Genomic DNA, 16015 nt, shown 5'->3' with positions numbered 1-16015 from the left:
AAAGAGTGGAACCAATTTAGAGCTAACCCATGAATACCTACCAGGTCATGTAAACGTTTCTATCAGTACCTAAATGTAACAGGTATTTAAATCTTTTTACTCCCTTTTTTGGATTTATCTTGAATTTAGTGCAAGTACCTTATGTAGAGTTATTAAGTGTCCTCAGAGGCTTTTGCACTCTAGTTTGCATGCGGCTCAAGCTGGTCAAAAATGTAAGGGATTTGATTTTTTTTCTTTAAATATCATAAAATGCTTCCTTCTTTTTCAGAATCTGTGAACTTCTAAACAGGTTTAATTAGTTTAAAGCTAAAGCATTCTTCTTTTGAGCTACTAAATTTTTGTGTGTTCAATGTGTATTGAACATGGAAGTTCTTTTTTTTTTTTTAAAGTCATTCTCATTCCAGTCACTAAATGAATGATTGGGCTTACAGCTCAAGTGACAGATATGAAATTTTACAAAAACAAAGTAGCGCTACAGACTCACTAAGATTCCTTTTCATGGTAGAATGGAATTCCTTTCCACTTCAGTTTTGCTAGAGAACTTCTCATATCACCTGATGAACAGCTTTGTCATAAAGGAACTTACTGGATGGTTCTGTGCTGATCACAGGTTATCACAAAGGTATCATATGATTGCTAATGGAAAGAGCAGGTGGATCAAGCTTCTGGTTGCCAACACTACTCTGTTGAACCAAAATATGAGTTTCCTGAAAATGGAGGGGAATTATGAAAGCATCCTTCAATGCTTTAGAGATTTATAACGTATCTGTAGTTATTCTATCTGACCTGAAAATCCTATATAATAATAATTTTAGAAAGGCAGAACTGTAGTATAATTAAAGAGCCAGTTTTAATGACTGCTCTCTAACAGATACTAAAGCAACTAAACTTAACATTTATGACTTATGAGTAAATATGCTGTGACACCCCTATATTATATTTTAGAGGATATCCTTTTGACAATTTTCAGAATAGACGATACTTTCTTTGGAAAACTCCAAAGTTCTTAGAGTAAATTGATTTCTGTATATAGTATGATCTTCACTAGTAGTCAAGCACCTTCCAGTAGTGCAAATAAGCAAAGTGGCTAAAATGTGCATTTGTCCATACCTTAAGTATTTCTCACCTCTTTCTATAAACATTATCATAGTAGAATGAGGATCATCGTTTTTCATTAAAACAGTTGGAGTATGTTAACAAGCCTAGTGACAAATCACAAACCATGGTTTCCATCCCAAAAATCTCAACAGCTTTTTTACGTGGTAGTTAAAGTAACTAACTGTGTGGAGGAGACAGTGCTCTTCTCCACTGACTGGCCTACTGTCCCCATAACACAACACCCTCCTTCTTTATTTACAGATCTTCCTTTGCTTACCATCTCTTTAAACTACTAGCATTTGAGAGGCCATTAGCCTCTTTTTCCTTCTCTGGCACCCTGCTGTTCTTCACATATAGCACAACAGCTTATGGATGGTCACATGCTTCCTTAGTTAGGTAGGCTGAGCTATATTCTCAGCTGGGCCCCACACTTCACTGTATCCTACACTCATTGAAAATATCCACCTCTACTTTGACCAGGCCTCTTTAGCGATGCCCCTTTCCCACCTAGTTTTCCCCCCACCATGAGAGTATATGCTTAAATTTTATATTTTCTCATATTCAGAGATTTAAATTCAAATTATTCAGAACCCTGTGAAATCCTGGCTTACATGGGGGCTCAGAGTGGCACTTAACCAAGGGAGAGCCCCTGCAAATTCTCATTATCAGGAGTAGAGAGATGATGCAGTCCCCCAAAAAGGGACACAGCGCCTCATATTCCAGGTTACATGAGGGATGGCCTCAAATACACTCAGGGAGGCAGAAATTTCCTCAGATCCTGTATATTAGGTTTTTGCCTATCTGTAGAACTTAACTCAGTACTATGTTAAGTATTGCTTCCCCAAGTGACAGTTCCTTTGGCATATGATCAGAGCTATGGTTTGATTTCCAATCGTATACAACAACATACACAGAATCTGTCAATTTCAAGAAATACTGCTTTTTGGGAAGGCTACATCTTCACCCCTCTGTTCACCCCTCTGTTCAGATTATCTCAAATTTGGATTGCTAACTGCCCTGCACTCCTTAGGGCCACGCCATATATCAGAGCAATTTAAGATGATCCCCACCCCCAGTAATTACATTCTATACATGAAAAATTATACATTTGTTATATTTTTCTGTGTCTAGAATCTAATTGATGGAAGGTCCTCTTAAATTTATCCCTACCAAGGGCAAGGGGTGGCGCAGGAGTCAAGTGGCCTGCCCCCTGCCTTCCCACACCTTGTCCCTTGACATTTGCCCCCCCCAATCACTTGACCCCCCCCGCCCCCCCTTCTGCCTGCCCCTGCCCAGTGTCTAGGTCCCCTTGCTACCACCACTACCTACACCTTCAGTTCTGGCACAGTTCCAGCCCACTCCAACTCAGGTCACTGAACACATGGTTGCGACCTGCCCTCCTGTCACTTTGTACTCAAATCCAAGACAAGGGGCTTTTCACCCTTGTTAAATGAGGGGGCTCATCTTGGATTTGAGTAAATACAATAGTATTATTAAATATGTACATATAATATGAAGTATTCATGTAGGGGCTAGTAACATGCTTTGCATAGTTTTGTGTGTTTTAACATACCTATGCTTATTTCTAATTTAACAGCCATATGTGGCAAATATAGCCTGTTTAAACATCTAAAAGTAAAATCTGTATCTTATATTTGTTATGGCTTTTTACTTACTTGTAGAAGTAATCGTTTTTCCTTTACCGGACTCTTTAAAAACCAGAAAACAACTTCCAGGTAAAATGCATTTTAATCTACTCTACAGTGTATCAGCGGGATAAATGCTCTCTGTGTCATGTCATTTTCCATATTATACCCATCTGGAAGAAATAGTGAATCTATGATAACTTATATATTGTACAGTGCTATAATTTTCTAGTCGTGTAATAAATATCTACACATGAAGTTCTCTGTTTACCATACACATACATGAACACACTCCTTCTGTCCAGAGTAGTAATGGGTTGATCATATGTCAGTAGATTATAAAGGCGATGGAAGAGAAATGTTAATTAAAAGGTCCTGATGACCCAAAACATAACAGTTTTTTTCCATTTTTAGTGCACTTCAAAACAAAATAAACAGTTTGACTTAGAACAGAGGGAAGACACTCGGTTAGTGGGCTGGTATAATTTTCATCTTTTCAAACAAATATGGTTGTGACTTAAAAGTAGGAAACATCCTTTTTATTGAAAGAGAAACCAAAAAAAAAGACAGGAAAAAAAAAAGAATTGTTGGGTTTTTTTCACACCAATGCAGTAGCAATTTATGAGGCAAGGCATGCTCCAGGGAAGGTTCTGTGCTGTATAAACAAATACTGGCTGCCTTTCAGACTTGTCTGAATGCTGCTGCTCAGCGCTTACATATTTTACGTTAAAGGTTGAGCATTTTTTAATTACTAAACCAAATTAAAAATATTGAACTACAAAAAGTAGTTCATATTAAGATTAATGCCAAAAATTCAATTACTACGGAACTTATTAAGTTTATTATGGTACCGTAGACATCTACAGTAAAGGTCTCCAGAGCACTATCTGTTTCTGTTCCATCTGGCCTAAGGGATCTATCAAACTACTGAAGGAAATTGAAGTTAAGGAACAAGCATGTGTTTTACAGAATTTCAGATCATTTGACTGAAGCTTACAGAACCTCTGTGAGAAACAACTCCTTGTTGGACATTTTAGCTGCACCCTGTAGGAAAGGTATTAATATCGTGTATTGGACATTTTAGCTGCACCCTGTAGGAAAGGTATTAATATCGTATATTAACAGTATTAGTTTCTCATCGCATCCCACGTAAAGTAATTCATATTCATGTTTTAATTGAAAAAATGGATCATCTTAAGAAAGGGAAAATGTAGATTTTCCTTAAAAATTAAAGTGTTTAGACAAGTACTCTCCAGGAAAGAACTTGCCAAAAATCTCAGAATTGTATCAAACAGAGCACAGTACAGCATTCAGGCTAATAAACAATTCTATTGGTTTACATTTCTACCGTTCATAGGGTTTTTAAAAGCTTTGTGAATCATTAAAAACATCTAAAACATGTAGAGTAAATAAAATGTGTTTATAATCCTGCGGTTTAGGAAACAACTTCACAAGTACTTTTCTTCAGTAATGCTGAGGGGGAAGATCTAATCTGTTGCAGTTCATCAGGTTTTTTTAGTCCACCTACAAACTCCACAGATTTGCTTTCCAATTAGATCCCTCAATGTTGAAGAAGCGAAAGGAATAGATACCTCTCTCTATCATCAAATGTGTTGTTAAAATAGGTGCAAGACAGGTTATTACCACATTTTGTTTGGTAATATCTCTTACTAGCTAGTAGCCAGTCAAGAATGCTGGGGGAGGAGAGTGAATGGGCACAGAGGAGGAGATGTGCTATATGTAAAAGAGCTATATGATTGCTTAGAGTTCCAATATGAAAATGGTGATAGGCCTGTTAAAAGTCTCTGGGTTGGGATCAAGGGGACAGCAACAAGGGTGATATTATGGTGGGGGTCTGCTATAGACCACCAGACCAGGTGGATGAGGTGAATGAGGCTTTCTTCAAACAGGTAGCAGAAGTTTCCCAGTTGCAGGCCCTGGTTGTCATGGAGGACATCCATCACCCTGCCAACTGCTGGGAGGGAAAATTCAGTAGTACACAGGTAATCTAGGAAGTTTTTGGAGAGTGTTGGGGACAACTTATTGGTGCAAGTGTTTGAGAGGCCAGCTAGGGGCTGTACTTTTGACCTGCTGCTCACAAACAGGGAAGAATTGCTAAAGAATGTAGAAGTGGATGGCAACTTGGGCAGCAGCAACCATGAGATGATTGTGTTCAGGAACCTGAGGAAGGAAGAGCAACAGAGTACAGACCCTGCACTTCAGAAAAGCAGTCTTCATCCCACTCAGGGAACTGATGGGTAGGATCCCCTAGGAAACTGGTCTGAGGGGAAAAGAGTCCAGGAGAGCTGGTTATATTTTAAAGAAACCTTACTAAGGGCACAGGAAAAAAACATCTCAGTGAGCAGGAAGACCAACAAGTGTGGCAGAAGACCAGCTTGGCTTAGCAGGGAACTCTTTAGTGCGCTAAAACACAAAAAGGAAGCTTACATGAAATAAGAACTTGGACAAATAAGTAGGGAGGAGTATAAGAGCATTGCTCAGGCATGGAGGGATGAAGTCAGGAAGGCCAAAGCGCAATTAGTTGCAGCTAGCAAGGATGTGAAGGGTAACAAGAAGGGTTTCTAGAAGTAAGTCTGCAACAAGATGATCAGGGAAAGTATTGGTTCCCTGACTGCAATGGGGAAGCAACCTGGTGACAGATGATACAGAAACGTCTGAAGCACTTAATGCCTTTTTCACCTCAGTCTTCACAGGGAAGGTCAGCTCTCAGACTACTGCACCTGGCAGCAGAGTTTGGGGAGATGCTGAGCTGGTCAGCCTCACCTCAGTCACTGGAAAAATCATCGAGCAGGACCTCAAGGAATCTGTTTCTAAGCACTTGGAAAAGGTGATTAGGAACATTAAGCATGGATTCACCAAGGGCAAGTCATGCCTGACAAATCTGATTGTCCTCTATGATGAGATGACTGGCTCTGTGGATGCAGGAAGAAGCAGTGGATGTGATATACCTAGCTTTGACTTTAGCAAGGCTTTTGATACAGCCTTCCACAACATTCTTGCTAACTAAGGAAGTTCAGGTTGGGTAAATGGACTAAGATGGATAGAAAACTGGCGGGACCATCAGGCTGAAAGGGTAGTAATCAGTGGCTTGATGTCTAGTTGACAGCTGGTATCAACTGGAGTGCCCAGTTGGGCCAGGAGGGTGAGGTGCAAGAGAACAGAGGCCTGATGCTTCAAGAGGCAGGCAGAGGCTGCAGGATAGGGCAGGCACAAGGGGGGTGATTTGGAGAGTGACGGGTGCTAGGGGGTAAAGTGCCTACCTGTCCCTCACTGTTTCCCCTAGTCTGTTGCCTTACTGCCACACCTACTACATGACCCCCTGCCACTGCAGTGGTGGTGAGGACAAATTAGATTCTGTACATGGGAAATGATAAATTTATAAATTTCCCATGTATTGGATCTATGGGGGGTGGGGTGCATATTTCACATGACTTATGAGGAGCTGCTGAGGGACCTGGGCTTGCTTAGTGTAAAAAAGAGAAGGCTTAGAAAGGATTTAATAACAGCTCTCAACTACTTGAAGGGGCTTCAAAAGAGGATGGAGCTAGACTGTTTTCAGTGATGGCAGAACAAAGAACAACGGTCTCAAGTTGCAGCAAGGAAGTTTAGGTTAGATATCAGGAATAATTTTCTCACTGGGAGGGTAGTAAAATGCTGAAACAGGTTACCCAAAGAGGTTGTGAAATCTCCGTCCTTGGAGGTTTTTAAGACCTGGTTAGACAAACTTTGTCTGGGATAATCTAGTTGGAGATGGCCCTACTTTGAGCAGGGGGTTGGAGTAGACCCGAGGTCCCTTCCAGCCTTCATTTTCTTTGATTTTTGTATAAAATTCAGGGTTGTCGTGGTTTGGGGTAAATATGGTATATATAACTAAGCAAAAAAAAAACCCAAAATCTTACACTATTTGGAAAAAAAGAATTATGTAATCATAACAACAGATTTTTTTTTTTAACAAAAGACTTATAGGTAACCGCAAGAGCCTGCAGAGTACAGGCAGTCCTTGGACTTGCAACACAATTGGTTCCTGAACACCATGTCTTAAGTCAAAATGTTGCAACTCAGAACCAATTTTCTCATAAGAAACAATGTTATAAATGGGGGATCGGTTCCTGAACCAAGGCCCGATACCCTAGTTTCACGAAAAATACCCCAGAATTTTGACTTGATCAATTATAGATGAGTAATATAGCTACATTAATGTATTTATATTGTAAATAGCAATCATATTGATTTGGAAGGACTTCTTTGAGGTGACTTTGGACATTTTGGAAGGCTCTTGGTTGGATTTTTGAAGGGTTCTTGGCTGGAGTCTTCTTCTCAGGAGTCTTGGCTGCAGGTTTTTCTGGAGTCTTGTCTGCTTTTGTAAAGAAAGCATCCAAGGACATTTGGGCAGATGTTCTCCAGAGAGAACAAGCGATGCAGCCACTTGTTTGCTGGCATGGCGTCACATCGGATCAAGCGTTGTAAAGTCGTAACTGACGTCAAAGTTGAAACGGTGTCAATTTATAAATGTTGTAAGTGTGAAACGTAGCTCGAAACATTTTAAGTCGAGGACTGCCTGTATGAGAGAAATGTTCACAAATTTACTTTGTTGTATGACCAATACTTTTGGGGAATCTGTACATTTATCATCTCCACAATCATAGTTTTCTCACTATAACCTACATTTTTTTACTCTTCCCTCACAGTTAGCATATGGACAAACACTAAATGCTGTTTGACAATTTTTTCAGTGCTATCCATATATCTGATTATAGATCTGTATAGTAGTTCCATAATACTTAGAAAGGGAAAGTTGCTAGAAAAATATTGAGGTATTGATAGAAAAAAAGTACTTTCCCCTCTTATGTGTGTTCTTAAACCTCTGTCCCTTAAGGCAAACCTGTCCAGAAATGGGCAAGGATTTCCACACTTACTCTTTATAACATTTGAGAGGCATCTCCCAGGTACTTGTGTGAGCATATCATCTATAAATAGTAATTTTTGGATTTTTTTTGTCTGACACCATTTCCACATAGCATTAAACTAACTCTTTGCTTTAGTTTTGAAATGAAGTCCCCCATGAATTCAAATAGAAAATATTACTTTTATGATAAAGATTACTAGAAAACTCTGGAAATAAATCCAAACATTCCTTTTTATCACTTTTTTATAAATGGCAATATAGCTGTGTTCCTGGACAAACACACGCGATGCTACTGCTAATACATGGGGTAGCCAGCCTGTGGCAAATGTGCTACAGGCAGTCTGGGTGTGTGGCATGTAGATTAGGGAGGGGGCAGGGAGCAGCAGCGGATCAGATGGGGGAAAGGGGATTAGAGTGGCATTTAGGGAGGACATGGGGCTTAGTTTGTGGTTCACCTATCAGAAAGGTTGGCCCCCACTGTTGTAATACATGCTAGCTTCTTAATAAGCACTTTTTCATCAACGCATGTGAAAAACTTTGCCACAGAATAGTTGTGCGAGAGCAAGGATATTCTGTGATTGAGAAGCTTTGAGTGGCAAAAGAATATGCATGTTTCAGAGGATCACAAGGCTACAATATTCTGACATGCTTAAAACCTTAAATTTTATGTATAAACAAATCTATTGAGAGTCAGAATTAAGATATTAATTATGAAATATGTTCTGATTATAAATCCTACTTGTATTGCAGAACATAAAATGCTACTTTGTCTACTTCCATTTCCCTGGGACCCCTAGTATCCCCAATATCAAACTGCTCCCAAACCATTGGCACTAATTCTCTAGATACTAGCTCTCATCTCTGTTCCCAGCCTTTCGCCATGGTTCCCAATACCTAAGCTACAAGGGCCCTATCCATTAATGTCAGTGTAGTACTACAAAGGCCCAGTTGGCTCATAAGGACATGTCATTTCTCCAAACAGGCCGTACCATCCTGAAGTTTCCACTCTGTAGTTTCAACTTGTACACTGCCCTGAAGTCTGTCACCACTACATCCTTTCACTGTTTGGCTTTAGCTTTATGCCTAACTCTTTCCATTTGTCACAGTGAATATATAATTATTCCTTTTGGGAGGAAGAAATTAGTGTCCACAGTTTAGATCAGTAACTTTGCTAAAACCCCTACAAAACACCTGCTAGCTTAGCACCATTTCTTACTCAACACCCTACATCTTTCTTAATCTTTACCCAAAAATAAAATTCACTCTATCAGCTGGTGGGAGTTTGTGAATGTTACCTACAACTGGCGTCTTAATTCTAGTTGTCTGCCTGTCTTTAAATCACATTTCAAAATAATTTTAAGCGTAAGTGCTGACAGTTTCCAATATTGTTTGCATTTATTAACCGCAGAGAAAATCCAGGCACTTTTACTCAGGCAAACTTACCATTTCATAGTTACCTTTATCTGCTACCTTCTTCACCTATATAGTAATGACTGCCAGGGCATTCCTAGTGTTGCCTCCACTTAAAAACTGACTATGTGTTGTATACCCATTGTTTTGTTTTCTTTTGACTTTTTCAGGAAAATAAATAATACAAAGGACAGTAAATAATACAGGATAAGATATACTACAGAGTTCTCTATCAAGAAATAGAAATGACCTAATTTCATTCAATGAAAAACTCTCTTCAACCTTACTTTGCCTTGTTGCGTTCTTTAAAAGCACATAAAAATGAATTAATCAAGCTGCTTCTCTATAGGATGAGAAGGAAGAGAGGAGAAACGTATGTTATTTTGATTAAATGCTTCAAAAGCATTCATATACCAGTACAGTGATGTGAACAGGATATAAACCTAGATAATCTCTAGATTAGATGCAACAGAAAGGTTTGTAAACCTTTCCATAGAGTGGTTTTATTGCTCTTTCCATCTTTGCCTCCTTGCCTTCTGAAAGGATACTCTCATCCTTAAAAATGATCCATCTAAATATATCTGCAGAATCCTTCATATGGAAAAGAAAAAGGGGCTAGTCTTACCTGTGAATTTCAGTTTTATATCCAATAATCTGATAGAATATTTCTATCAGTGTTTTGTAAATATTCTGTTGTCAAGGATTTTATTCAGTGCTAGTGAATTGAAAAGGTAAGTAGCCACCATATTTAGTATTTTTTCTTAGAAAATAGCATCAAGAAAAAAATCAACAAACCTGATATTTAAAGCTACTCGTAGCTATTCTAATTCATTTTAGAAAATCTTAATATGGAGGAGGACCCTGCTACATAGACAACAAGTTATTTCCTCCCTACCTCCTCCCCCAGGACCTATTAGTCCTACAGTTTAATAGGCTGTCCAACTCTCATCTTGGATTATTTCTGAATTCCCCTGAGAGCCACTTTTGTGGCAGATTCCATTTGGTTTCACAAGGCCTAAAAGGGAAAAACTTGGCATTGACCACAAATCTCTCACATTAGGAACAATTTGTAAACCGCAAACAGAGGCAGCCAGAGTCCATCCCCAGAACAGGCTGCTCCTGTTAGGGCCATTGTCTGAAAAGGATTGGTTTGCCATTTCCCAGATGACCTGCCTATGTGTAAAGAGATGTGAAAAGTTAGAAACAAAAATGGTTTCTACAGAGTGAGGGGGAGCTTTCTTGTACAGAAAGGAAGGAAATACCTCTGTGGGATTTTATTTTTTCCCTCTTCATCCAAAAAATACAAAGAGGCTCTCTGTCTTTAATGCGAATGTCGGCTTTAAATCTTTTAGGTTTGGATTAACTCTGCAAAAAAAGAAAAAATCTGACAGGCTTTCAAATATGACGCAGAAAAACTTTTTTTCTCAATTCATGTTGTTCATTTGTAAAGCCAAAGGCTGGATGGACTGAATAGTAGGCGCCAGTTGTTCCTTCATTCATAGTTAGCATTACAATGGTCAGAATTAACATCCTAAGACCTACATTATCACTTTTGCTCTTTCACTAGCAAACATTTAATACAGGGTAGCTGATGCAAGGATAGCTTTTACTCCATTTCCCTAAACTAAAAATGTTGTTAAAATTAATAATAAAAAGTAAGGACCAGATCTAGATCACGTCTGTGGTGTTTTTCCTCTGCTTTTAAGGAAACCATGGATCTATATAATTACTACTTAACTATAACAGTGCTTGCAAAGTGTACTTTTGATAGGCATTTCCTATTTGCAGTGGTTTTAAGAATTGAGTATGTCATCAAGCATGTTGAAGGTCATGTTTTGCTTTATATAGCGATTTTTATGTGTATTCATTCTTGGAACAGAAGGGAGTAAAGCATTTTCTGTTGCAGCTGTTAATCATGATGTTTATTTTAATTTTGGCTTCAGTATTTATAAATGTTTTTGTGGTAATTATTTTTGCTAAAAAACCCTAAAATAATAAAGCAGCATTTTTGCCTTTTAATGGTTACTTTGAATATAAAATGTGAATGTACAGGAAGGCATGTGGAGAAAAGATATGTTTACTGAATAGCAGTCTAACTAAAAAGTTTTCTAAAGACTCTTCACATCTGCATGCATTCTGAAAAGTAAAGTAAATGGCTATATTCATCATCTCTTATAATGAAATCTTGTGGAAACTATCACTTCTTCATTTCATGGGTAATGTACCACATGCTGTTTTGAAACAAATATTTATTTACGTACCACCAAAAAATAGTCTTTCAGTTTCTTGACAATATTTGTGTTTGTCTCGTTTTTAGGTTTTTTTTTTCCTTAATTGGGTATTGCAGTTTTAACCTTTAGAAGAAATGTAACAATGGGAAATGAAACAAAAGTATTCAGATGTTGTCATGCTATACAAGTGTTACTCTTAATCTGTGTAATCTAATTATATTACAAAGGCATTTTAATATTATGATGACGACAAACTGACACAGTAATTTTTTAATCACAGGTCATTGTCCTTCCAACTAATACCTCTGATGTAGCTGCTTGGCATGAATTACAAAGGCAGGCTGAAATTAATTTAATATCCTTTATAGTAATTTACATGGAGGATATTATTTGTTTTGGCCTCAGTTTTAACAGGTGTGCAAAATCAAGTAAAGATGGACAGGAGAAACTATGCTTTCATAGTTTCATAGTGACAGTTGTTTAAAAAAAAAAAAAAAAAAAAGGATAAAATTACACATCTTAACTAAAAGCCAAAAAGTATATTTCAAGAAGTATTTTACCTTGCACTAATATTCTTTATTTCTTAAAAGATTTTATTTAGATATGAATATATTAGAGAATTACAGAATTGCAGAGGAAGTGCGTAACTTATCCTTATTTTTTGAAGTTCTGAATCCTAAATGAATCCTTAAGTAGTCTCTGCTATAGTAGGTTCATTTGAGAAATAATACACTTCAGTGATGTGAGCTGTATCACAAAACACTTTTAAAGAAAAATTTCTCTAAGTATTTATTATCTCATATTATGGTTGATGGTAAATGGGAGTTACTGTTCTTAGAACATTTTCTCTAAAATATTAAAAATATTGCTAAATCTTTGAGTCTCACTTCCATAAAATTGTTCATTAGCAATGAGGTGGTGTGAAGCACTATCTTTAAGGAACTAAACTATTTAGTTACAAATAAACTTTTAACGTAAGTGTTTATTGTCTGCTAGCAGACTTCCACCCACTGAGGATGAGTTTTCAGAATGGTGCCCAGTAATTTTTATGTTGCATTGTAGATCTCAGCAAAGTACCGAAAAATTTGATTGCTATACTTTGAACCAAGAAAATGCTGAGAAGTCTTAAGTTTTGCTATTTCGTTTCACAATAATACAATCTCTTATGTTTTATCTCACCAGGCAGCTATGATGTTCAGCTCTGGAATGTTTTGGATGGGCCTTTTATGTATACCTATGACAGCTTTGCTCTTTGATGTAATATACAAAGTGTAAGTACATAACTCTTAAAGTTTATAGGAGAAAGCATGGACTAGAAATATTAATGTTTTCTAAATATTAATTTGTTTAAAAAACAATTGAAGCTTTTGTTTGATTCTGGTAAACTACAGCTCACCTTGTCATTTTCAGTCTTAACCATAAATGTACATTTTTAATGCTCTAAATGGTGAGAGTAATTGGCACTCCTAATTTATAAACTAAGCCTCTTCTTTTATTTGTAATTTGCCCAACAGCTGACTAAGTGTATTTAGATTGACAGCTCTTAATGCTTAATGTCTTTGAAGATTTAATTGAAATCACATGGCAAAAATGGAGTTGTACATAAATATTTTTTTCCAATTCTTTAAGTAATAAAGGCTGTCAGTTTCAGCAAGAGAGTATCTGAAAGTGTTTTGTATTGCAGAATCAAGAGAGCTATTTTTAAGACTCTAGTAGATGAAGTTCAGGAATTAGAAGCAAAGTCTCAAGATCCAGGAGCAGTTGTACATGGCAAAAGGTACTGTAAAAGAAGTATACCTGTAATTATTTTTTTTTATTTTTAAATCTTGCTGTTGAATTTTCACAACCACAACGCATCAAGAACTTTGAGTTCTTGATAATAGCTTTTTCTTGTAATAAGATGCAAGCAAACTGACATCTGTACTGAGGTCCCATTAAAGTTCATGAGGCTGTGTACTGCCTACTGATACTGGTGTGCATCTTTCTGAAGAATCAGGACCTAATGGCATATTTTCAACACAGGTTATTCATTTCTGGTTGTCCTGTCCATTGTGGGGTAAACTAAATATTAACAGACTTGTAATATCTTGTTCTACCAATTGATAGAAAACAAGTTTGAGCTTGGTTCATTTGCAAAAATGTTCATAAACTGTCTCAGCAGGTTTGTTTAAACCGTATTGAAAGTCTTTCAGTTGGGTACATGGCCTGAAGGAAAACGGCATAGTATCTTCACAGTTTACTGACATTAAACAAAGAGTAACAAAGAAGTCCAGAAAATCTGTCCGTCTTTGTGTACTTAGTCAAGTAAAGCAAAATATAGAGGATAAACCTAAAACTGTTGAGAAATAAACAAAACTTCCTACAAAACTCTTACACAAATTCTTCCATGTACCAAGCATATAACACTGAAAAGTAAGAAGAAGTAAATAGGAGAGCTGAAGAAATGAAAACTCATTCAACTTTGTAGAAGGATGGCAAAGAGTTATAGTGTTAACTTTGAAAAGAACACACCAAATCATTTTGCTTTTGTAGCAGGAAGAATGATGAAAGGCATATCTCCTCAGTGGGTTTGAGAGAGAGCAAATCAGTGTGCCTCTGAAGCTCTTGAGTCTCTAAACCCTCTCCCTTATTTATTTCAGCTCAGTTGTCTGAGAAATGCACACATCTCTGTTATACTGAATTTCCATCCAAGTTAGAGTCATTAGAGCTCAGGTGAACCTGTACATTTTACTCTATTTAAGTACATTGATGTTAAGTGGTGTTTTGCTGGAGAGAGTTTTTCCCTCCCTTGCATTCAACAAGGTCTTCCCTGAGTATACTTTATATACTTCTTCCACAGTGCTCTTTGAAGGTACAATTGAGAAGCATTTTCACGCCTGTCCTCTGTTACTCTGCGTATGCCAAACACACAAGAGGCAGCATCCTGCCAGCCTTCTACCACTGCTATCAAGATTTCTGCTTGAGAATAGTGGCTGGGGCACCCTCAGGGAAGAGGCACTATTTCTCGATTGGTGCCTAGTAACTTGGGAGTTGGTGTGCTGGGCCTTCCATCTTGGAAATACATTCAAGAGTACCAAAAAAGCAGTACAGATGTTCCCTGTCCAGAACTATTTCTGATATTTTTACTTGGAGTTGCTTCTGATTACTCAGATAATGCTTTTGCAAGATTTTATTTTAGCACTGAAAGTGTCATAAATTATTGGAGCACTATGGAACTACTTCACAGCCCTATCTGTCTGCAAGCCTTGCATTAGTACATAATAGTACATATAACTGAAAAGCTTTTTCATGATGTGCTTTTATTTACTGCTAGGACATGCATTCATCCTCCAAACAAGATTTGTGCCCTGAAAGGTACAGGCATCTAACTCCCATTGAACTCTGTGGAATAGGACACCTAAATATCTCTAAGCATCTGGGTTTTAATATTTAAAGGTCTCGGGTCTTTTTTTTATTTAGTACCTCAATTCAGGTTGCAGAGTTAATCCCTATATTATCATCTACTTTCAAAATACCTCTGCAGCTTCCCTTCATGGAGATGAAATTATCCATTCAAGAAAACAGGAGTCAGAAATATTCTGGCCTTTGTTGGGACCCAGGGCAGCCGGCCAGCAACTCTCCCTGACTCCCACCCAGGCAGTTAAGGGTCCGTCAGGCGGGTACTTGTGACGCATGGAGTGGAATTAATTAGGCGGACACTTATCGGTTGCAAAGCAAGATTATTTACTCATGCCGTCAAGGTGGTGAAAGACGGAGGTCAGATATACTTAGTTAGTTACAGCTTAGAGTTCGTTTGGTCGTTCTGCAGACATATATACGGGCCGGCGGTTTTATCAGGCATGCGGGTCAAGGGTACGCCAGGGAGGTCGCAGCGGAAAGACGCTGACAACTGATCAAATTGTCAGATTTACTCCAAGGTGTGGACAAAGTTGTCTTCCCCTTTGGCGGAAATGCAGCAGGGTTTTGTTTGTATGATAGCCAATTGTTTTTCGCCACGTCATAAATTTAATTAGAATCGCCAATTATCTCTAGGGATTTGTAGCAGGGCTACCCCTTTTCGCCCTGACCAATCATAAATCATGGGCTAAGTTTTGGTTTTTTTAGAAGTTTCATTTCTAGTTAGTGTCGCAGTTATAAATCTCTTTTTGACATGCGCAGCAAAAAACTATTACTATCTTTTTGTTAGTTAACTCTTAGTTAACCTAGTGCAGACTAAAACTGTTTTTGATTAATATATTTCTTGCTTGTGGCGTGGGCAGTACTTAATTTGGTTGTGACAGCCTTAAGAAAGTTTTTCACGAGATTTATACTAGACTGTTATAATTAGCAATAATGAGTCTCTTCTGGATATGGGCAAGCAATCAAATTGCAGTGAGTTAATGGGGAGCATGGATTTAGGCAGAGAAGCTGACATGGTAACTGTTCATCTGCTTACTCCTACCTTACAGTAAATGAATGTTCTACTGAGACAGCTAACTCCTGAATAAAACAGAGCTAAGTTGTCCAAATTTAACTTTCACTTTATGGACATATACAGACCAAACATCTGGGATAAAACCAATGTTAATAGTTTCATAGTTTCTAGGGTCGGAAGGGATCTAGGCAAATCATCTAGTCTGACCCCCTGCCATGGCAGGAAAGAGTACTGGGGTCAAACGACCCCAGCAAGATGGTCATCTAACCTCCTCTTAAAAACCCCCAGG

At 37.9% G+C, this 16015-nt stretch overlaps 1 protein-coding gene across 1 annotated transcript in view; it reads left to right on the top strand.

Moving 5' to 3' along the window:
* Positions 1-16015, top strand: part of ATP8A1 (ATPase phospholipid transporting 8A1) — a 188923-nt gene that overhangs the window by 156109 nt on the left and 16799 nt on the right. Inside the window, exons 34-35 of the mRNA XM_006029939.3 lie at positions 12495-12583; positions 12997-13089. Of these exons, the coding sequence (XP_006030001.1) occupies positions 12495-12583; positions 12997-13089 (182 nt within the window). The remainder of the gene's footprint in view (positions 1-12494; positions 12584-12996; positions 13090-16015) is intronic.

This window comes from Alligator sinensis, unplaced genomic scaffold, assembly GCF_000455745.1.
Source record: "Alligator sinensis unplaced genomic scaffold, ASM45574v1 scaffold58_2, whole genome shotgun sequence".
Lineage (NCBI taxonomy): Eukaryota > Metazoa > Chordata > Crocodylia > Alligatoridae > Alligator > Alligator sinensis.
Note: the sequence above shows the minus strand (reverse complement) of the source record. Positions and strands in the feature narration are given on the sequence as shown.